The sequence below is a fragment of the Mirounga leonina genome, unplaced genomic scaffold, assembly GCF_011800145.1.
Source record: "Mirounga leonina isolate KUSES-001 unplaced genomic scaffold, KU_Mleo_1.0 Mir_101799, whole genome shotgun sequence".
Lineage (NCBI taxonomy): Eukaryota > Metazoa > Chordata > Mammalia > Carnivora > Phocidae > Mirounga > Mirounga leonina.
Genome location: NW_023270210.1, coordinates 1,674,306 through 1,696,899, shown reverse-complemented (window position 1 = coordinate 1,696,899; position 22,594 = coordinate 1,674,306). Strand labels below are relative to the sequence as shown.

Genomic DNA, 22,594 nt, shown 5'->3' with positions numbered 1-22,594 from the left:
TTTAACGGCAACAGGGGATGGTTGTGGTGGGTCTTGAGGAGAATGGGTACCCCCTTGCAAGGCACCAGAGAACTTTCATGAAAGCCCTGAACATTCTCTTACTTTTCAAAGGGCATCTGGCTAGCTCAGTCGGTAGAGCAAGCAACTCTTTTTTTTTTTTTAAAGATTTTATTTATTTATTTGAGAGAGAGAATGAGAGAGAGAGAGCATGAGAGGGGGGAGGGTCAGAGGGAGAAGCAGACCCCCTGCTGAGCAGGGAGCCCAATGCGGGACTCGATCCCGGGACTCCAGGATCATGACCTGAGCTGAAGGCAGTCGCTTAACCAACTGAGCCACCCAGGCGCCAGCAAGCAACTCTTGATATCTGGGTTGTAAGTTCGAGCCCCACGTTGGGTGTAGAGATTACTTAAAAATAAAATCTTTAGAGGTGTCTGGGTGGCTCAGTCCGTTAAGCGTCTGCCTTCAGCTCGGGTCATGATCCCAGGGTCCTGGGATCAAGCCCAGCATCGGGCTCCCTTCTCCCCCCGTCCCTCTGTTGCTCCCCCTGCTTTTGCTCTCCTCCTGTCTGTCTTCTGAAAAGTAAGATTTTACTTATTAATTTGACATAGAGAGACACAGTGAGAGAGGGAACACAAACAGGGGGAGTGGGAGAGGGAGAAGCAGGCTTCCTGCGGAGCAGGGAGCCCGATGCGGGGCTCGATCCCAGGACCCTGGGACCATGACCTGAGCCGGAGGCAGACGCTTAATGACTGAGCCACCCAGGCGCCCCTTAAAAAATCTTTAAAAAACAATTAAGATAAATAAAAAAATTCTCTTCCTTTTTGTAGCCATAGGGCTGCTAGTGCTGGGGATCAAGCACAAAGTTTCATTGTGCGGGTTCAGTTGGATTCCCAGCCTCTCCATGCTTCTCATGTGGAAGGCAGAACACCTCAAACTCGGTGGTGCTTTCAAGCCTGGAGATGCAAACAAACCAATCCATAGGGCCCCTCTTTTGGGATAGGATTCCTGACACCACTCCTGTTACCGGTTTCTCCATCAGTCTGGATCTTACGAGGAAGCCAAAACAATGACAGGTCCTTCCCTAGTGCCTGGGGGAGGGAGCACAACTCTGCCGAGACCTTGATCCTGGACTTCTGGCTTCTAGAACTAGGAGACGCTACCTTTCTGTTGTTTAAGCCCCTGGTTTGTGGTCCTTTGTTACAGCAGCCCCTGCAGACTCATGGAAAAATGGGTAGGGGCTGCAATTCCTCAAACTGAGCAACTTAGAGACAGGGGCAGGGCCTAGCTAGTGCTGGGGCTCCTAAGGTCAGAAGAGGGCCCTGGGGGCCTGGGACTCAGACCTCTGAGGACGAGCGGCATTCCTTGCCTGGTGATGGCGTCTCAGAGGTGGGACGCACCAAAGCTGTTTTTGTAAGTGTTGGGAAATTTGAACATTTGGTTCAGCTGGTGCCATGGGACTAAACTGCTTGCTGCTGGCATGGAGAAGACTGCCAGAGGGACACACGGAAGGGGCACGTCCCTTCCTCCTCCCCCAGCCTTGCAGCCCCCCTCTAACAGCCTCTGGCAGCAGAGCCTAAGATGCAGCCAGGCAGCCAAGCATGTGGTTTGCACAGTCCCCATTCTGGCATCACAAAGCGGGTGACAGCAAAGTAGGTTGACCTCTGAGGAGGGACTGCGTGTACCCACTTTATCCATAATAGGCGGACCGGACACCGCCCAAATGTCTACCAACAAGAAAATGGATACGTATGGGGCGCCTGGGTGGCTCAGTTGGTTAGGCGACTGCCTTCGGCTCAGGTCGTGATCCTGGAGTCCCGGGATCGAGTCCCGCATCGGGCTCCCTGCTCGGCAGGGAGTCTGCTTCTCCCTCTGACCTTCCCCCCTCTCGTGCTCTCTTTCTCTATCTCATTCTCTCTCAAATAAATAAATAAAATCTTAAAAAAAAAAAAAAAGAAAATGGCTACGTAAATTGTGGTGTATCCATACAATGGATGCTGCTCCGCGATGAAGAGGAGGGAACTGACACCGAGAGCCACGCGGATGATGTCACCGGAGAGGTGCTCTCTGGAGCAGCTTCTCAGCCGAGTGGAGGCACGAAGGGGCTTTTTCACAGCGATGCAAATGTTCTACAGCTTGATCTGAGTGGCGGGTTTGTGGGTAAAAAATGCAGGTGTGCACTTTATTTCATGCATGCTGAGTCTCAGTGAGGACATTTTTAGGGGATTTCAGGGCAGCAAAATAATTCTGTATGATACTGTAAAGGTGAATCAATGTCATTATACGTTTGTCCAAATCCATAGAACACACAACACGGAGAGTGAACCCTAGTGTAAGGTGTGGAGTCCGGTTAATAACAGGTTGTTATTGGTTCGTCGGTGCTCACAGGTGGCCCACACCAATGCGAGATGTTAATAGGAGTGAAAACTGAGGTTGGGGAGTGACGGACTCTATGTAGGAACTCCACTCTCTGTTCAATTTTTCGGTAAACCTAAATTTGCTTCATAGTTTTTTTTTAATGTTTTAAGTAGGCTCCACACACAATATGGGGCTTGAACTCACGACCCGAAGATCAAGAGTCACACCCTCTACCGACTGAGCCAGCCAGGCGCCCCCTTAAACCTGCCTTAAAAACCAAAGTCTGGGGCACCTGGGTGACTCGTCGGTTAAGGGTCCAACTCTTGATCTCAGCTCAGGTCTCGATCTCAGGGTTGTGAGTTAAAGCCTCGAGTTGCGCTCCCTGCCGGGCATGGAGCCTATTTAAACAACAAGAACAACATCTAGGAAGGCAGCCCAGGGCTGACGCCGCTGATGCCCCAGGACCCCGAGCTCCTTTGGTGTTGCTGCTCAGCCATCCCCAATAATCAGCGTCCGTTCAGTGGTCTAGGATGGCTCCTCCCAGGCCACCCGGCATTTGTGTTCCAGGCAGGAAAGAACGGCTCAGCCTGGAGGTTACGCATCCACTCACATTCCACTGGCCCCACCTAGGTGCAAAAGAGGTCGGGAAATGGACCTTCAGCTGAGCAAAATCCTATTGTTATGTCAAAATAAGCGCAGATCCTGCGCTGAGAAGCAGACGCTGACCGCTACAGCTGGAGATTAAGCAGGGATGATGAGCGGAGACAAGTCTTGAGGGGATTTGCTGTCAACCGGAGCACAGAAACGGGACAAGTGCCAGAGGGGCGGGTGTTCTTAGTGATGTAAGCTGTGATAGCAAGTTTGCCCACAGGACTGATCAACAGTGACAGGAAAATTAGAGACGCAGAGAAGAGAGCAATCCCTGAGCGGGTCACGGAGTGGGAGCCATTCCCTGGGCAGAGGGGCTGTCCTCAAGGGCCTGTGGCTCAGCCACGGGGGCCGGGAGGGCAAAGGTTCAGGTCCAGGGCTGGGGGACCGATCTGGCAGTGGGAAGGTGGGAACTTGGGGAAAGAAATTCTCTTCTGATGCTTTTTGTGCTCAGTTACAGACGAAACACAGGCTACAACTGAGCTGTGGGGAAGGCACGGGACCTCACCTTGGAGAGCCAGGGCTCGGACGGACTCAGAAATCCCCAAGGCCGGCTGGTCAGCCCTGGGGGTCCTCTTAAGGTGGTCACTCCTTTAAAGTGTGTTTTAGTGGTTGAGAGGGTGGCCACCCCAGGGCAGCAGGCAGCCAGGCAGGTGCTCCCAGGTGAGTTATGTCCTATTACACAGGGAAGAGGGGCTCCCGCACCTGCCCCTCTGGTGGGAGCACACAGGTGTCTCGGAGGCCAGCAAGGCCCACGGGAGTGGAGGGCAAGGCTCTGGCACCTTCCAGTGTGGGACGTGGCCAGGGGAAGTCGTGCTCGGTCAAATGACGACAGTTCCTCTTCATTCGCAGGTTTTTATTTGCCTGTCATAATTCTGATCTTTATGTACATATATATATATTTCTTTTGTTTTTTGTAAAGGGCTCATCAACAGACCAAGCAAAGGCATACAGGGAGACCTTGGCTGCCAGGCAGGAGCACAGCAGAGCTGGGAGAACCAATCTTTCCTTTTTCCTTTTTTCTTTGTGTGTGTGTCTGTTTTTATTTTTCCTAGGATGGGATCATCAAAGCTAATTGCTATAAAACCTAGAAACCACCTAGAGACTCAGACATCTGCCTACACACTAGTGGCATATGGGGAAAGGCAAGCGCACAAACTTTCAAAGTCACGGTGTATTTACATTCCCAAGGTTGAGGGGCAGGGGAGGCTGAGGAGGGGCACTACTCGGACCGGGCAGGGTGGCTAGAGGGCCCTGGGCTGCAGGCGGTGGCAGGGGCAGCGGGGAAGTGTGCCCGCCCCACACCCTGGCAGTGACCGCGGCCACCTGGATGTTGTCTGGTGGGCAGCGAAGGCAGCGTGTGTACAGAGCTCCTGGAAGCCGGCCGCGGGGTGGGGCGCGCAGCGGGCGGCAGGTGCCCACGAGTGTGATAGTGGCAGGTGGGCACTCTTGCCCACCCCCCATCCTGCTTGGAGCAGGTGGTGGGGACGCCGAGTTCTGTCCCCAGTCCCAGCCCGGCTGTCCGAAGAGCGGCCACCCCTACTTCCTCTCTGCCCAAGCACGGCCCAAAGGCTGACGAGGCAGCATCTGAAGGCTCCTGATGTGCGGGGGATTGGCCCCCGAGCTGGAACAGAGCAGTGCGTGCCCAAGAAGGGGTGCAGCTGGGTTTTGGCAAACAAGTGGGGACCGGGTAGTCAGAAGGGGATTAGCAGTGAGTTCCTCTCCTCTGCCCCCAACTTCAAGCCTCCCACAGGCCCAGGGCCAGAGGCTGGGGCCGAGGCCTGGTAGGGGGTGGACGGAGCCTCGGTCCCAAGGGCAGCACAGGTGCTGGGCATGGGGGTCTCGGCCTCTGACTCCCCTGTGGCCCGGCCCTGGACTTGGCCCTGCCTGGCCTTGCCTGGCTGGAACGCGCTACTCTAGGGCCCCGGCAGGGTTGATGGGGGAGGCGGCCCCTGAGCTGTCATTGCCTCCTGCCGCCTCCTTCTCCTTCTTGCCGCTGTACTGGCCAATGAAGGAGCCGTCCTCATTGAACTGGACGTCCACGCTGCCCCCATAGTCAGCCAGGCTGTCGTCGCTGCCCAGGGGCTTGATGTCTCCGTTGAGGGAAGGCTGGCTACTGCCAAAGGCCTTCTCCTCATTGTCACTGTAGGGGCAGAGGGCAGGAGGGAGTGGGAGGCTGCCCGGCGGAGCCCAGCGGGAGCAGGTGGGTGCTAGCCTGAGGGAGGACGCCTGGCGGGAGGGCGGGGCCCAGGTTCCACCTGCCTCGCATCTGCTCTGAACGCACCGGGGAAGAAGTTCTCATCCTTGACGCGTGCCCGGGACGGCGGGTGGTGCGCACACCGCCAGCGGGGCAAGGCTTGGGCATGCCCAGGATCCCGGGGGACCGTGAGGAAGGAAGTGGGCGCTCAGCCTGTAGGTGAGCCAGGCATGGGGGTGGGGGTGGGGAGCTGGGAAGGTGACAGGTAAGCCCAGAAACTGGGTGTCAGTGTGGGGACCAGTTGGGGTACGTTGGCTTCTCCCTGAAACAGGGGTCTGCCGGGCCAGAAGGCTGGGGGAGTGCAGAGCCCTGGCAAGCGGGGGCCGATGGCACTCCCAGGCACACTGTCCGCAGGAGGGCCCCTGCCATCAGGCTCTGACAGTATCTTCCCACCACCCCCATCTTACCTCTCCAGGGACCTGACATCACCCAGCAGCACAGAGAAGAGAGAGAGACAGGGTCAGATATGAAAGCGAGGGTGGTGCTGGGCGGCCGGCCGACACCTGCTCTTACCCCTGGCTCACCTGTACTCGCCGAAGGTCTCGTCCTTCATCGGCCGGGCCTCGGAGTCCACCTGGGTGTCCTCCTTATCCTTCACTGGAGACACAGAGAAGGCCCGGCTTTCTCTCCCACCCCTGCCTGACTCTGGACGCTGGGTCCCATCCCCAGGTTGGAGACACGGGTGAGGCTTCCCCTCTGTGCTCTCTCGACAGCACTCAGAAGCCAAGAAGCCTTCGAGGTATACCACTCACCCCGCGTGGGCCTGAGGGCCATTTGCTGCTGGTCTGCACAGAAGCTCCCTGTGGGCCCCCTGCCTGCCCCCACACGCCCATGCCATCCTGCCAGAGGCTCGGGGACCGAGGACGACTTGTAGAAGCTCTACCACCCTCGCCTGAGCCCCAGGCCAGGGGTTACCTGAGTATTTGCCGCCTTTGCTGCGCTTGATAAAGCAGAGGATGAGCAAGATGAGGAGCAAGAGAATGATGGCGCTGATGAAGCCGATGAACCAGCCCTCAGTGGCAAAGCCCGCGGGAGGGAGCCTCACACGGCCTGCGGGGAGGTCAGGAAGACTCTGAGCCTGGGCCCCAGCGAGACACCTACTCCCAGCCCTCTGCCCCTGGGGACAGACACCACAGGGGCTGGGGGTGGGGGTGGTGATGACCTGGGACTGAAGCATACTTGAAACTGACACTTGGCGGGGGAACCCTCTGGGGGGCAGGGGGTGGGGAGGAGGAGGACCTCCTGCAAAGATGACTGCCCCGGAAACAGTTAAAACAGAAAGATACTGAAAGGGGCCATTTCAGGGGCCTGAGCTTCTCCATCACGGGCCAAGCAGCACTCAGATTCCAGGAGGAGGACACTGGAGCCATGACATGGGGCCTGGAGCTGGGACAGACGGAAGCCTCACCCGTGCCATTGGTCTTCACGGCCATCTTAAGGAGCACCCTCTCCTTGAGCAGGTGGATCTCATAGTCGGTGTCAGGCTGCAGGTCCCACTGCGTGTAGGAGCTCTGGTTGTAGCTGACATACTGCGGTGGCAGATGAGGGCTCATCCTCTCATCTGCAGGGGCGAGGGCGGCAGGGGTCAGCGGGAGTGCCATGCAGCGGCCCGGTCCCATGCCACCGCCCTGGGGGGGGGCCCTTTTGTGCTCACCCCCCAGGGCTTTGAACCAGATCTGGAACCCAAAGTTGCACTGGCCCTCCTTGGGGACCCAGGAGACCACGCTGTAATTCTCGCCGGCCATGGCCGAGATGTTGCCGAACTCCGGGGTCCCTGGGGAGCAAGAGGAGGTTGTGGGTCCTCGAGGCGGCCCAAGGCTGGCCCTCGTGGGCCTGGCTCTCTGCCGGGGCCTCCTCAGCCCCTCCAGCTCACCGGATAAGGCCATGGTGCCTCCCTCCCGCACAATGGCTTCTCCGGGGCCCTCCTTCGTGGTGGCCTGCAGCTGGAAGCGGTACCGCAGATGAGGGCTGAGGTTGGTCAGGTTGTGTGTCCGCAGCTCAGGGTCCGGAAGGTCAAAGGACAGCTGCTCTTTGTCCCCGTCATCCACTGCGAGGAGACGCAGGGAGTTGGCTGTGGCTTCGGGCTCTGCCTCCACCCCCCCCCCAGCTCCCCTCTACTCGTCGGCCCAGCCGGGCTGGGACGCGGGGCGCACGACACACGCACGAGGCTGGTAGGAGAGCACGTAGCCGGTGAGCACGCCGTTGTGGCTGAGCGGGGGCTGCCAGTGCAACAGCAGGCTGGTGTCCGACTGGCACTCCAGGTGCAACGCCTCCGGGTGGCCGGGCACTGTGGGGCACAGAGAGAGCGGCAGGTCCCGGGCCGGGCCTGCCCGGGCGGGAGCAGGGCGGCGGGGGCGCGGTGGTACAAGGCTCACCTCCCTCCGGGGTCCTGAACGTCATCTCGCTGGCGGGCCCCAGTCCTCGGCCGTTAAAGGCCTGCACCTCCAGATGGTAGGAGCTGTAGGGCCGCAGGCCTCCCAGGATGGCACTGGTGGTGTTGGCGGGCACCACCACGTGGCCTTTGTGGACATGCCTTTTGCTGTGCTTCCTCTGACTGCCCTCCCACCAGTATGTCACCTGCAGGGGGCGGGGGCAGGAGACCCGACTGCCCTCAGTGGGGACCCTTTCCTCCCACCCCAGGGACTCCCATGCCTTGAACCCTTCCTTACATTGTATCCTCGGAGGTGGCCCTTGACCTGGGCTGGGTCCACAGGCCTCCACCTGACCAGCACAGCACTCGAGTTAAGGATCTTGATGCCTTCCAACTCAGGGCTTGCCTGGGGGTCTGGAAACAGCCAGTGGCATGGATGAGGGCCTGTGGCGCCCGGAGGCCAGGCCAGAACCCACCCGCAGAAAGAAGATGGATTTGAATGCTCTATGGGGGGCAGGCAGTTTGATGAACAAGGCGTGTGCATTGTGTCAGGGTCTCTCCTTGCACACCGTTTATTATTTGCAAGGGACAAAGGATCTGGACCAGGTGATCAAAATTAATATCTGGGGGCGCCTGGGTGGCTCAGTCGGTTGAGCGACTGCCTTTGGCTCAGGTCATGATCCCGGGGTCCTGGGATGGAGCCCCGCATCGGGCTCCCTGCTCCGCGGGAAGCCTGCTTCTCCCTCTCCCACTCCCCCTGCTTGTGTTCCCTCTCTCGCTGTGTCTCTCTCTGTCAAATAAATAAATAAAATCTTAAAAAAAAAATTAATATCTGGTAATGTTCCAGATGCAAGGAAAGGAAAGGCGCAGGACAACTAGACTTCATGGGGGATCCTGGACTGGATCCTGGACTGGCGGAAAAGACTGATAGAATTGGAATATCAGCTGCCAACTAGAAAAATATAGTGTATCAATGATAAACTTCTGTACTTTCATGAGGGCACTTTGGTTATGGAAGAAAATGTCCTTACTCCTAGGAAATGTTCTACTGATAGCCCCAGCATGGAGGGAAGGGTGGGGGCCTCGCAGGGGCATGCGGACTCCACCCCCCTGTGGGCGGGGCCAGCCGGATACTCACAGTCTTCCCCCGAGTAGCCAATGGTAATCTGGGGCTCAGGGCCCTTGCCCTGGCTGTTGACGGCCTGGACTTTGATCTCGTAAGGCACAAAGGTGGAGGTGTTGGACACAACCAGGAAGGGGTCGCTCACGATCTGTTCCTGCCAGGCACCCCGCGTCCCCTGAGGGCGCCACTGGACACGGTACTGAACCTGGGGGGCATTCCAGTCCATCCACCTAAGGGGCTAGAGGGGGGTGAGCAGAAGAGGAGCTGGTCGGCCAAGAGCACCCCCCTCCTTTGACCCACTCCCGAGCCCAGCCTCATGTCCTATCATCCTCTGGTCCTTCGCACAGCCAGGGGGAGCAGCCAACACCTGGATCCTGGCCTGATGTCCTGGGGCATGCTCAGCCCGGGGCCCCTCACCTTCCAAGTGATGACCATGTTGCTGGTCTCGTTCCCTTCCCCCTTCACATCCACAGGGTTCTTCTCTGGGGCTGGAAAGTAATGTTAACACATCAAAGCTGTGGGCTCCTGCCGAGGCTGTGAAGGTCAAGGCCCAAGGAAGGAAGGGCCCTTTTTGGCCCTGGAGGCCAGGAGCCAGCAGCTCTGAGGGAACCCTGCCTCCCAACTCCCACTGGAAACCTAGAAGCAGAGGGGCTCGGGCAGGTCACTCTTCCCCTTGACGCCAGGTGGCTCACCTGCCTCAGGTGTGACCACAGTCTCGGAGGCCGGGCTGGGCTCTCCAGGGCCGTACTTGTTGATGGCAGTAACTCTAAAGGTGTAGTGCACATAGGGTGACAGCTTGAGGGTGGTGGAGGTCTGGTTCCCGGGCACCTTGCCCAGACTATACCATTCCTGAGGCGCCATCTCCTTGTCCTCAAATTCGATGTCATACTCTGCCAAGAGGTGAACGGGCAATTGGGCGTGTGGTATATGGGGGAGGGGTAAATGGGGGGTACAAGTCCGGCTCTCCCTGAGGGGGAGAGGCAGTGCCCAAGGCAACAGGCAACTTCAGAGTCCCATGAGGAACTATGAGCCCCAAACACAGGTGCAAGCCCCAGGGAGGGGGGCAGCCATGGAGCCACAGTCCCGGGAGGAGGGAAGGCTACCAGGGGTAGCAGGAGGGAGGTGGGGAGGCACCGCGCTCGGGCCTCTTACTCTCGATGGGGGCGTTATGGTCCTCAGCGGGTCTCCAAGACAGGCGCACATGGCTCTGCTTCAGCAGGTGACGATCAGACAGCTCCAGCTGAGGCACCGGCCCCGGGCTCCCTGAGGGTCACGGAGGGTGGATTCGCACTCCCCAGCTCGGGAGAGCCCTGCAGTGTGACTGCGGGCTTCTGTGCACCCCTCCCCGCCTCGAGGCCATGAGCCCAGTACCATCCCAGGACTCACCCACCACCAGGAGCTCTGCCCTGCTCTCCACCATGTCCAGCTCGGTGCCAGCCACGCAGCTGTAGTTGCCCTGGTCACTGTAGTCCAGACCGTGGATGACCAGGCGCCCGTCCTCTATGAAGTACCTGGCGGGGGGCGGGGCGGGGCAAGCTTGTGCTTTTGTTCCGCTCCCCTCCCTCCCTTTCTTCCAGAACCTCCCTGCTGAAAGCCGGAGTGCTCCCCCACGGATGAGGCCAGGAGGTCTGGACATCCTCCTTTCCCCAGTCTGCCCCCTTCCACCAGGCCCAGGTTGGGGCTGGGCCCGCACTTGTCACTGTCTCCGAACTCCTGGAGGTTTCGACCCTCCCCTCGCCAGGTGATGCTATGCTGCAAGGACGGGTCAAAGGAGGCCTGGCACGTGAAAGTCACTTTTGAGCCTTTCTTCTCGATTGCACTCTGCGGCCCCTGTGTGATCCGAGTGGCATCTGAGGACCATGAAGGAAAGGGAGGGTCACTCCGATGTCCTCCAGAGACCGCAACCCTCCCTCCTGGAGGTGTTGCTGATCACATCAGTGAAGTTGGGGGGGGCTATCACCTGACCTTTGACTTGCAAGTTAGCCACAATGGTCACGTTGTTCTGGTCATTGGCAGCCTGGCAGAAGTAGTGGCCAGTGTCATTGGCCTGGAGGTCCCGGATGCCCAGGGTCCCATTGGTGTAGGGGAAGAAGCGCTCATCCTGCAGCACGGTCTTCCCTTCCTTGTCTAGCCTAGAGTGAGCAGGGCAGGCCCGGCTCAGACCCCACCGGGCGCCCCGCCCTCCCCGGCGCCCTGGCCCAGAAGATGGCTTAGAGGTGCCCCCTTTGGGGAGGGGTCACTCACCACTGGACGCTGGGCACGGGGGCTCCGAAGGCCTTGCACAGAAGGTAGGCAGTGCTGCCCTCGACCGCCATGTAGGTCTCGTTGTCTGAAGTCAGGATCTTGGCCGGAAGCTCTGGGGGAGAAGTAGGTACAGAGGACAGGGCGGGGCTCAGGGCAGGGCGAGGGTCCAGGAGCCGTCAGGGCAGGTGCGGGGCTCAGCAGGACAGCCTCTCCCAGGAGGGCTCAGGGGCATTCTCAGGTCCCCAAAAGCCCTGCCCATCTTGCTTCCCTGCACCCAGGCTGAGCCTCCGCCTTCCAACGTGCCTCAGGTATCCCTCCCATCCCAAGCACCCAAGTTTGACCAATCACTTGAGGCTCCACTGACGGCCCACCTCTTCCTGAAAGCCCTCCTGGCCCGTCCCTGTCTTCCCCGAGGCTCCGGGAGAGGAGCCACCAGGCTGGCCTCAGGCACATCCTGGCCAGGGTGAAGCTCCGCTCAGTGACACATGGTGGGCCAGAGCACTCTCTGAAACCCCTCTGTCACCTGTAAATGGTGGCAAGCCCCCGCCCTTCCTCCACACCACCACCCCCCCCACCCTCACCGCACGCTGTTGATGAAGGTGGGTGAGAGATGGGGTGAAGGACCCCGGGGAGGAGAGAGGCAGCCATGGTAGGCGAAGCAGCTGTTGGCTGAGTCAGTCCGGGGGCCTCGCCTGGTGGGTTTCGGGGACAGACAGATGGGTTACTCACGAACGACATAGATGTAGGCATTGGCCAGCAGGAGCCCATGGCGGTTGCGGGCCTCACACTGCGTCACCATCGTGTCGCTGGGCTGCACGTTGCTCAGGATCAGGGCCCCACGCTGGATCCGGTACTTCTGGTCCGTGGCCAGTTCTGCATGAGCAGCAGGTGGGCCCCGGGCGGTGGGGGGGTGCCCAGGGCAGAGCAGTGAGGCACGCTGAGGCCCCACTCACCCTGCCCTCCCTCCCCAGGGCTCCCCCATGCTCCCTGTCCCCGCCTGAGGCCCCACTCACCGTCCACAGGAATGCCGTTGATTCTCCAGGTGACCTCTGGTTGGGGCCTCCCCTGCACTTGGCAGTCCAGGCGGGCAGTCTCCCCTGGCCCATACAAATGGCTCTGGGGCTTGTGTAGCCAGTAGGGGGCCGCTGCGAGGGGGAGGAGAGCGCCCTGAGCCCAGGGCCGGCGCCAGCCCCACAGCCCGCCCCCTGCCACCACCACGCATTGCAGACTGCGGTCCCCGGAGGTGATTCCTGGGAGCCCAGGCCGCCCACTGGAGGCGTCCTACCCTCCACAGTGACGTAGTAGGTGTGCCGGTCGCTGCCCAGTGCGTTCTCGGCCAGGCAGCGGTACTCGCCGTCGTCCTCCTCCACCACGTCCAGCAGCTGCAGGGTCTTGTTGTGGTTCTGGTAGGTGACTCGGTCAGCTGGCATGGGCCCACTTGGGCGCAGCCACTTGATGGTGGGTGTGGGGCTGCCGGGGGGAGGAGGGGAGAGCACAGGGGAGAGAGCACAAGGCTGCTCAGCACGGTCCCACGACAGAGGCCCCACTGATCTGCCCACTGTCACCCAGGGCACCCAGACTCACAAGCCCTCAGCGATGCACTCCAGGACCAATGGCTGCCCCTGCAAGGCTACCAGATGGCTGCTGGAGTTGCTGGGGAAGAGCAGGCGGGGCTTCCTGTCAATCATGCTGTTGGCTGTGAGGAGAAAGGAAGTGGGTGGCATGGCCCGCTCCTCGCTCCACCCACGAAGTTACCAGGGAAGGGGTCTGGGCCGGGTGGAAGTGGGGGCCAAGCTGTGCCGGGGGAAGACTGAAGTCATCCGATCTCTGGGATGGGCCCTGCCTGAGGGTGAGGGGGTAGGGCCGGTATCCGGGTCTTTGGGACTCACTGGCCTTGACCCGGAGGTCAATGGGCTCCTTTTGGATGATGGTCCGCGTGCCAGGGAAGTGGGCGTGGCAGATGTAGTCGGAGTGGTTGTCCGAGGTGAGGACGTTGGCAAAGTAGAGATTGCCGTTCTGGCCCATTGTCACCCGCTCATCCTGCTTGATGTGCAAGATCTCTGCGGGGGTGGGTGGGGAGCACGGAGGCAAAGGTCAGGCCCCCATCCGAGAAGATGTACCCAGTGCCACCTTCTGCCCAGTCAGCAGCCCCCCCACCCCCCCCCGCGGGCACCCACTGCTATTCATCCAGTAGATCCGGAGTGGCTCGGCACTGGGCGGGGGGTGGCAAGGCAGGACCACTGACTCCCCTTCCTCTGCCTCTACAGGTCTCACTGTCTCTTTCGGCCACTTGGGGGCACCTAGAAGGGACAGAGAAGCTGGCTCTAGGGGTCCCAACTCTCTGGGGAATGGAGGAGGGACAGCCAAGGGCATGGGAGGGCCAGGTGGAGAGGGAGTTGATGTTATCAGGAGGCAGGGACTCCGGGGCCTTTCTGGGCTCAAGGCTGAGGAGAGACTGGGCAGGAGACCCGATGGCTGTGAAGGGTTAACCTGGGCAGGGGTGGCGGGGGAGGCTGTGGTGTAGGGATGGGGGAGGGGAGCTGTGGAAGGATGTGGGAGTCACAGACCCTTCCATCATCCTGACACAGAAACCATGGCAACAGTTCCCAAGGTAACCAGAGGGGTGGAGAGGAGAGAGGAGCATGCTCCGGAGGCAGAAAGCTCAGGGAGGATGGGATGCAGAAGGAAAACCCCAGGGAGAGGACAGCACAGATAAAGACAGAGCTGGAAAGTGGCGGCGTCGAGGAGGGAGATGGAGGGCCAGGGGGGAGGTGGACACGGATGCAGCAGGGAGGAGGGAAAGCGGAGGAAAGAGGCCACGGAGTGATGGGGGAGGTGGCATGAGATGCCCCGAGAGCCATGGAGAACAAGATGGGACTGCAGAGATGCAGAGGAGAAGAGGGGACAGAAGGCCAAGCCCAGGCAGTGATTCAAACAGAGACAGAGCAGACCAGCGGGAGGAACAGGGCAGCTCAACAAGCCTGAGCCCGCGTGTAGGAGCCATGCGGCGGGCCCCGGAGGACAAGACGAGACAAAGCCCAGGGGAAGAAGCAAGGGAAGGGGAGTCAGGGGTGACCAGAAAGCGGAGAAAGAGACAAAGCACGGGAGGAGGAAGGTGGCTGCGGCTGGCAGGGCCCCCAGTCTCTTCCACACACTAAGCCGCCAGCTGGGGTTGCACGGCTCCCAGACCGGACTCCCACACCAGCTCCCTGAGACCTGTTCGGGGACCCTCTCATGTGCCCCAGGCCCTCCCAGGCCCCTGCGGCGCCTCGCACCCTCAGCCATGAGCTGGATCTCATGGGACATGGCCGTGCCCAGCTTATTGCTGGCAAAGCAGCGGTAGGTGCCCTGGAACCTCTGGGCAAAGTTGCTGTTGTTGCCCGTGATGGTGAAGGAGCCCGAATGCGGTGCCTGGTGCACGGTCACACCCAGTTCCTCCTTGGGTTTGAAGTGGATGCCATCCCGAGTCCAGCGGAACCTGTGGGCAGAAAAGGGCTCAGAGGCCTGAGGCCCTGGAACCCAGGACAGGGGCTGGAACAGGCCAGAGGCCAGGCTGTGAGCAGCCAGGGGCACCGGGGATGGACTGGGCAGGGAAAGGACCAAGGGTGATGAGAGAGATCTGGGGCATCTGGGCACAGAAGTTGGGTGGCCCTGGGAGGCACAAAGACTAGAAGCTGAGCTCAGCCGCCAGCAAGAGGGCTTAGAAGGTGAAGGTCACTCACTGCACTTCAGGTTTGCCACTGGCCTCACACTTGAGGCTGATGTCATCTGTGGGGAAGACGACCAGGCGCCGTGGAGACTGTTCCGTGATGACAGGTGGTTCCATCACTGGGGACAGGATAGACAGAGACGTGGTAAGGATGGTGTCTGGCTGGCTTTCGGAGCCTCCACCCCTGTTCCATTGTGAAGGAAGCAGGGTTTGAAACCCTTAGAGCCCCAAGGCTACGGGGGTGGGGGGAAGGAAGAAGGAGCTAGAGAGCCATAGGCTTGTGGGTCATGAAAAGAGGGAGAGAAGGGAACACGGTACAAAGGTAGAAAGAGAGAACAGAGAGAACAGCAACAAAAAGTACAAAGACAGACATCTAAGAGAGAGATGAAGCCAGAGACGGTAACCAGGAAGTCCCGGGGAGAGAGGGGAGCAGAGAGGACAGAGCAACGGCAAGAAGCAGGAGAGTGAGCGAGGAAACACAGGCCAGGGCAGAGACGAGGGCAGAGACGGAACAAAGACGGCCCACAGGTGAAAGAGCCAGAGAAGCGGGCAGCACACATAGGGCACGGGGCTCCTGAGTAGGTGGAGCATATGCTGGAGGGGGACTTGCAGGCACCCCTCTTTCCCTCTCTCCCTGGCCTTCTGGGAAACACCCTCTCCCAACTTACCACGGTATCCTTCATCTAAGAAATCCAGGCAGCAAGGGAGAGAGCGGAGAGAAATGCTGACACTAAGCCCCAGCAGGGAGCCCAATGGCAGGGGCAGAATAAGCCCCAGCAGACCCCCTGGGGAAGGGGAGAGAGGGAACCGGGCCACGGGTGGTGTGACACGGGGGTTACATGACAGGCTGGAGTTGTGGCAGGTCAAGACCCAGAGGACAGGACAGTGCCCCGATCACTGGCCTCAGGAGTGGGGTCATGCCCACAGGGGGCCAGGCTGTGGGGCTCTCGGCAGACAGGGAGAAAGGGAGAAATCTGTGCCTTTTACAAGGAGTGCCCCTTGGACAGACCCTTGCAACCCCCCACCCCCCGCAGGGTCTGCATAACTGACCCGCGTTCCACCCAGGGTGCTTCCGAAGGTGGGGAGGCAGTCAGCTCAGCATCCAGGGCACCCTCCCCTGCTCCAGCCCACTTCCCTCCTAATCCAATTAGCACAGCTCAGTGTTTTCAATTACCCAGGCCCAGCCTTCGGAGCCCAGCCGCCCCTCCCCCCGTGAAACCCTCCCAAAGGCCTGGCTGCATCCGAGTTTCCATCGCCTGCAGGGCTAACGCCAACCCTCTCTTTCTCCCCTTCCTTCCTCCCCGCCTGCCACCAAGTTCCCTGGGGCGGAGGCCAGAGCTACTGCCTCCCCGCGCAGGACTCAGCCCGGCACTGGCCTGGGTGGCTGTGAGGCGGGGAGAGGAGGCAGGGAGGCAGGACAGGGAGGGCAGTAGTGCGCTCTGAAAGCTTTGTCTCTGCAGAAGACCTCCGTTAAGGGCCCCCAAGAGAGAGGATGAGGCTTCCTGGGGACACTGCAGAGGGAGTCCTGAGCTGGGGAGGGGCCAGTGCAGGCAGCCCAAGAGCAAGAGACGGTGATTGGGATGGGGAACAGGATGGGGAAGATCGACTGGGTGGAGGAAGCGGGAATAGAGACAAAGGGGCCTGGAGCGGCAGGGAGGGAGACGGTTCTAGCTGGAGGATACGTTCCAACGGGGAAGCACCAGGCCACCCAGCATATTGTATTGGGGTCAATAACAAGTGCTGGCCGGTGCCCAGGGCAGCCCACTTCTCTCTCCTCACTCCTCCCTTTCTCCAAATTCTCCCTGCCCCGTCCACACACACACACACACGGACACACCCGGCCAGATGGCCCAGCCAGTGTGGTAGCAGGGCAGGCCAGGCTGGTGCCCAGGGTAAGGCCTGAAAAGCAACCAAGAGGAGACGGAGGGGAAGGAGGACAAGTACGTGTATGTCAGTGTGCAAAAGTGTGAATCCAGGCAGACATGTGAATGCTCCTGGGTGAACTGCCTGAAACATGTTTGCCCGGCAATGTGTTTGTATATGGGTGTGTCTTGCCAGAGAACATCTGAAGGCTATGGGTGTGCGTGCTTGCGTTCAGTATTGTACACCTGCCTCCATCTGTGTGGATGACTGCTCCTTTGTGTCTAAACCCCTTGCTTGTGTGTGGTGTGTGTGTGTGTGTGCGCCTCTTACGTGTCCTTTTGGGGTCTCTGCCCCTTCTGTATATCTGGGCCTGATTGGATACAGGTGGCTTGTCTGTGTCTACCCAAGTGTGCATCTATGTGCATCTGTAACCGGGGTCTGTGCAGGTGTGACTGCATGGGCCTCCATGTGCATATCTAAGGGGTCATCCCCACCCTTTGTCCTGTCGGTCCCTCTCCACCTTCTCCAGACCCTCAGCTGCCTTCCCCCAATGCCAGGTACCTTCCAAGCGCACCTCCCTCCACCCCTGTCCCATTCCTGGCATAGACAGTCTTCCCCACTGCCAGCCCCCAGCTCATCTTTCAGTGACACTGGCCTCCTCCAGGTCCAGGCTCAGAGACAAAGGTGGCAAGGTGAAAGGAGAAAGGATTGGAACTACCAAGGAAGGAGCAGGCTCAAGATAAACATCATCATGGTAACACACACCCCACACGCAAATGGGTACTCACATGTGGCCCCAACTCACATGCATACACGACCCACTATACTCAAATGCTAACAGTCAAATACCTGCAGACCTTCCAAACCTGACCAATAAGTAACAGTTATAGTGACTCACAAACTTACACATATAGGAAATCAAAATCACACTCAAGAATATCCACACTTTGTCAATCACAACCACATACTTCCATACACACAAAATATACAGTCTGTGCAACTCACAAGCATGTGCAAATTCTCATGTTTTGTCACAAACCTCCAGCCATACTCCCCAGCACCCACACACCTACCCATGACCCTCCACAAACGAAAGGTTCCAGCAGTCCCACCCCTCAGCCCCACGCAATCATAAGGATCCAGAAAGCTGCTGGGCCTTTGTAAGGTGTCTTGTCCTGTCTCACTTCACAGACAGGGCTACCAAAAGCCCGAGATGGAATTACTCGTCAGAAGGAAGGCAAAACTTGAATCCAGTGCACAAGCTAGCCCATAACTGGGGCCGGTCCACTTCTCCTGCCCGCCACAATCCTGGCGGCGGGGGCGGTGTGCGGGCCAAGGGAGAGCGCACAGAGAGGGGCCCGGCCAGAGCCAAGCCCGCTGTCCGTGGTCCTGAAACCGCCCGCCCCGCCCGCGCCTGTTCCCTATCCATGGTGCTGACACACCCCGCGTCTTCCACCCCGTCCTCTCCAGAGGTCCTGGGTGCCTCCCGCCCACTCTGTGCCCAGGAACGTAGGAGTGAGGGTCCAGAGCCGGCAGAAGGTGAGGAGGCAGAAGATAAAGAGGAGCCCAGCGCGGCGGCGAGGGGAGGCGTCAAGGCTCCCTCCAGCTACTCACATTCGTCGGGGATCTGGATGAGCAGGCAGGGGCTGCACAGAAGGAGAGGCCACAAGTACCGCAGCGACACGGCCATCTTCCCGGCGGCGCCGGCAGCTCGGCACGGCACAGCCGGCCGAGCTCGGCTCAGGCTCCGGCCGGAGGGAAGGGGGCTGGTGGGCGGCTTGGGGCGGGAGCCGGGGGTGGGGGCACTGGGAGAGGGAAGGAGGGAAAGGAAAGGTGGGGGAGGAGAGAGGAGAGAACGGACGACTTTAGTGACTAACATCTGGGCGAGCCAGGGCTCCTGGCCCCGCCCCCCGCCCCGCCCCCAGCTGGCCGGCTCCCCCCTCCCTCCCTCCCCCGCACCTTAGAGGGAGAAACCTAGAAGAGTCTTAGCACCGGCTAGGCCTCCAGGTTGCCTTTCATTCCCTTTCTCCTCTGTCTGTGCCTTCTGCACCAGCTGCTTCTCAAGCATCAACTTGTTGCCCCAATCAGCTCCCCTGGGCATGCCACAGGCCACTCTGTGCATGAGTGTGGATGTGGATGGGCACGTAGCCAAATATGCACATTAGTATTTATGTGGCTGTGTATGTGCATGCAGGAACACATTTGTATATGTCTTCTCTGGGAGAGGAGTGCACTCACGAGTGGGTATGTGTCTGGGAGAATCAATGCATGGGTCTAGATAGCTGTGTGTGCACACAGGAGAAGGTGTGTCTTCTCGTGTGTATCCGTGGGGGATCAAACCTCACATCTGCTATCTCTGTGTGTGCACAGAAGCAGGGGCACGCATGTATGTAGAAAGAGAACTCTTGTCAGTCTCACTGTTGTGGGTTTCAGAGCCAACTAATCTCTGGGTGCTGTTCAGGTCTAAAAAGCTGGTGGGGGGCAGTGGGATCTTGGGAAGTGGGGACAGGGAAGGGAAGAAAGGGGCCCAGGAAGGTGGCATTTCATAGAACAGTTTGAGGAAATGGAAGAAGGGCGAAGGAAGCTTAACCTCAAGAAGTGGCAGGAGAAAAGGAAGTAGGAAAGCACCTCTCCTCTGTCCCTCAGGCCCCTTGCGGGGGGGTGGGGGGCAATAGAAGTCACTGTGGCCTCTCCCCTTCCAGATGCTTCAAGCCAGGGTCAGGGCAGGGATCAGCGGGAGCTCTGGGACAGTCACCTCTCAAATGTCTGGCAGGCCCAGGTCTTTTTCTGAGTCTTCCAGGCTCAATTGCTAGATGTGTCCACCCAAGCCCAAGTGAGAGCAGCCATACCCATGTTCCACTTGCATGCAAGAAGCCCTGAAGACTGGAGGCAAGGGGAGACTCCAAGCAAGGGGAGTTTCTCTGCCAATGACAGAAGAGGAAACACTCCCAAGAAGACAGCTGACTTTGACTCCAAACAGGAATGGGTGTGAGAAAGAGGCAACTGGAGAAAGTGCAGGAGGGGTAAAAATAGGTTGCTGGTTGACAGAGAGCCTGAGGCTGGAGCTGGGGTCTGGATGCCCTCCCCAAGACCATACTGGACATCTTCATTGTGCCCAGCCAACACTTCAACGAAGGGGGACCAAGCTTCATCCAGAACGCTGAAGGGGTGGGTAGGGAGGCCTAGGATGCCATGCTAAGGCATCTAGACTCTGTCAGGAAGCAACCAGGAACCATAAATTGGTTTTGGGTAAGGTGACCCGAGAAGAGTGGTGAATGCAACAGACTGCCTGGGGACTAGGTAGGGCAAATGGATGGTGGTGAAGAGCAGTCAGCTTGGAGGTCTCAGACTCCCACATCCAGAGCTGGACGGGGGAGGTGGAGAAGCACCAGGATAGGTCAACATGGATGGGCTGAAGGTCAAGAGAATGACCTGGAGGGCTGAAAGTGGTGAACACATGGCCAATTCCCAACTTGTAAGAACTAAGCTGGGGCCCAGAGGGGAAGAGCAACAGCTCTGCCCCCACCTTCCCTCACCAAGCCAGTACAAGCAGGGTGGCCCCCAGGCATGCTTGGCCTCCACTTCAAGGCCTGTAGGAAACAGTAGGAGACTCAGATCAGAGGGCAGGCGATCAAACAACAACCTTGGGAGCTCTGAACACTCTAGACTTCAGAGGGGGAGGGGAGAGAAACCAGTGAGGGCGAGCTCAAAGAAGGGCCTTCCTGCATGGAGGAAGCCTGAGTGCTCCCTTTGCTGGAATGATGATCACTGTCATGGCAGCTCCTCTTTGTCCTCAAAATCTAGGCTCCCAGAATGGGGCTCTGCACATATACCCCGGGTGTATATGCAGGGTCAGTACAATACTTCCAAGTCCCTGGTCCCCATTCTCTGCCCCATCCCAATGCCCCACCGTCTCCTGGTATTTGCCACCCAGCCTGCCACTTTCCCGGGCACTCAGACAGGCAGGAGCCAGAAGGTTGAGGCCCCCTGACAGCTGGGAGGGGGCTCTGCCTCCTCCACTCCCACTGCTGCTGGGTCTCTGATCTCTCCTCATTCCTCAGGCAATTACGGAGCAAGCAGCTCAGGTTGTCAGCTCAGCAGGGCCCCCCCAACCCCCATCAGCACCTCCAGGGGCAGGGAGGCAAAGAGTGTTCCACAAGCTGGTGTACAGATGGAGCCAAGGCCATGTCTGCGAGGGGTGGGGATGGGCTGGGGAAGACTGAAGGGTGACAGACAGGGTGAGAAAGAGGCAGGAGGGAGCAGGAGAGGCTGAGAAATGGGGCTGGGGGAGGGAGGACAGGGAATGGGAGACAAAGGATGCTGGGCCACCACTACAGTAACCAAGAGAGAAATCCAGCAACAGAGACTGGCACTGGGGAAAGGGAGGGAGAAAAGGAGTACAAGGAGTGAGAGATGGCTGCAGAAAGCCCTGATGGGAAATGGTCCAAAGAGCAAGAAGAGTGAGTGGCGTGTGTGTGCACATGGGCACAGGCCTAGTTGTGCCTTCTTGGGCATCCCTGTCCCTTGGGGGGGTGTGCCAGCCAAGGGACTGGGAAGGAGGGAGATGGGCCTGAGGAGGGGGGCTTCCTGGGCTTGGAGGTCAGGCTAGACTGATAGGCAGGGCAGAGAGACAAACGGCTGAGAAGCTGTTGAGCCAGGACCACAGAGACAAAGCCCACGATAACAGACCAAGCAGCAGGTCCCGCAGGTCCCCGGCCACTTGTGGCAATGGGGCTAGGAGACAGTTGTAAGACATGATGAATGAGCCACTGCTGGTTGGCCCTCCCAGAGGAGGTGGGGACCCCCACAGCCGGGAGGGAGAAGTACTCAGAGGATCCCAGTGGAGTCCTTCCAAGATTTCTGCTAGTGCAGAGTGAGCGGCCGCCTGGCTAGGGGAAGGTGCCCACACATGCACAAGCACACCAGTGGGTGTCCGTGTGCACGCCTGCACTTTGCACAACAAAGGCAGGCTGCTCCTGAGTGGGTCCAGCTGGGAACCCATCCCCCCCCCCCCCCCACTGCACAGACAGGAAGAAAGGGTGTGGCAGGCATGGAGGTAGACTGGTCCACTGGAGCCTGCAGAGAGAGGCTCAGGACTCCAGAGGGGCTCCGCCCTTTGCCGCACCCTAGCTAGATTGTGCCCCTTAGTCCCTGGGTCCCCTGGGGAGTCCTCTCCTCTGGCCTCCTGTCCTCTGACTGAGGAGAGGAGGACTTGGAAGGTCATGGAACGAGGTTGAGACCTGGGGTCGCTGCTTTCCTCCCTGAACACACACACACACACACACACACACACATCATGAACCTTCAAGGGTGCCCAGCGTGAATTCCCAGGTCCTGTGTAGAGTCCTCTCTGCCCCTCCCATCTGATAAAAATGCACTTGCTCAAGGGACAAGTAGCGAGAGGGCCCTCCAGCTCAAGGTCTGTTGAGAATGGCAGTGTCCCAGGGCCTCACAGGCCCGAGCAGGGGCAGGGCTGGGGGATCAGCGCCCCAGGTGTGTGAGATGGTCCGAGTGTGGGTGCTGGGCCCGCGTACTCATAGACCTGGGGAATGGCTACGTGCGGGCACCCATGCCTGGGCTGTCTCCCCAGCAGGGCTTGTGGGGGTCTTTGAGCCCGTCAGCGTGTACAGGAGGCCGTGGGTGTCACCTGCACCCCACGCACTGTGTTCCTTTAAGGCTCCTCCTCACCCTCCCCGCCCAGGCTGTGGCTGGCGGGTTTCCATGGAGATGGAGCCCAACTCCCTCCACTGGCAGCCGGGAGGAAAGCCTGCCGCAGCCTAATGGGTTATTTAGATAATACATAAAGGAGGCTGCTGGGTGGGAGCCCCACAGGTACCTGGGGGCCTGAAAGCCTTAAAGGATTGCCACCTTGTCCTCTGTGGTCCCCCCCACCTCGCCCCTCCCTAAGGCGCTCCCCAGAGTGAGCCCTCAGCCCCCTCAAGGCTGCAGTCTCCAAGGCAACAGCTCACCTGTAATGGACCATTCTCCTTAAAGGATGAGGAAAGGGTGGGACAGAGGTTAACC

General features: G+C 59.3%; 1 protein-coding gene across 1 annotated transcript; it reads right to left on the bottom strand.

Moving 5' to 3' along the window:
* Window positions 1–3,852: 3,852 nt before the first annotated feature.
* Window positions 3,853–18,375, bottom strand: L1CAM (L1 cell adhesion molecule). The gene is made up of 26 exons (XM_035011200.1): window positions 18,185–18,375; window positions 14,721–14,826; window positions 14,274–14,476; window positions 13,176–13,298; window positions 12,888–13,058; window positions 12,583–12,694; window positions 12,284–12,468; window positions 12,012–12,143; window positions 11,728–11,871; window positions 10,999–11,110; window positions 10,720–10,886; window positions 10,448–10,604; window positions 10,141–10,265; window positions 9,907–10,017; window positions 9,447–9,644; window positions 9,172–9,242; window positions 8,770–8,992; window positions 7,930–8,045; window positions 7,636–7,837; window positions 7,425–7,547; window positions 7,134–7,307; window positions 6,915–7,034; window positions 6,669–6,821; window positions 6,176–6,310; window positions 5,785–5,857; window positions 3,853–5,146 (listed from the first exon to the last, which is right to left on the bottom strand). Exons 1-26 carry the CDS (start codon window positions 18,258–18,260, stop codon window positions 4,915–4,917), a joined length of 3,744 nt encoding a protein of 1,247 aa, XP_034867091.1. The 5' UTR covers window positions 18,261–18,375; the 3' UTR covers window positions 3,853–4,914.
* Between the last annotated feature and the right edge of the window lie 4,219 nt (window positions 18,376–22,594).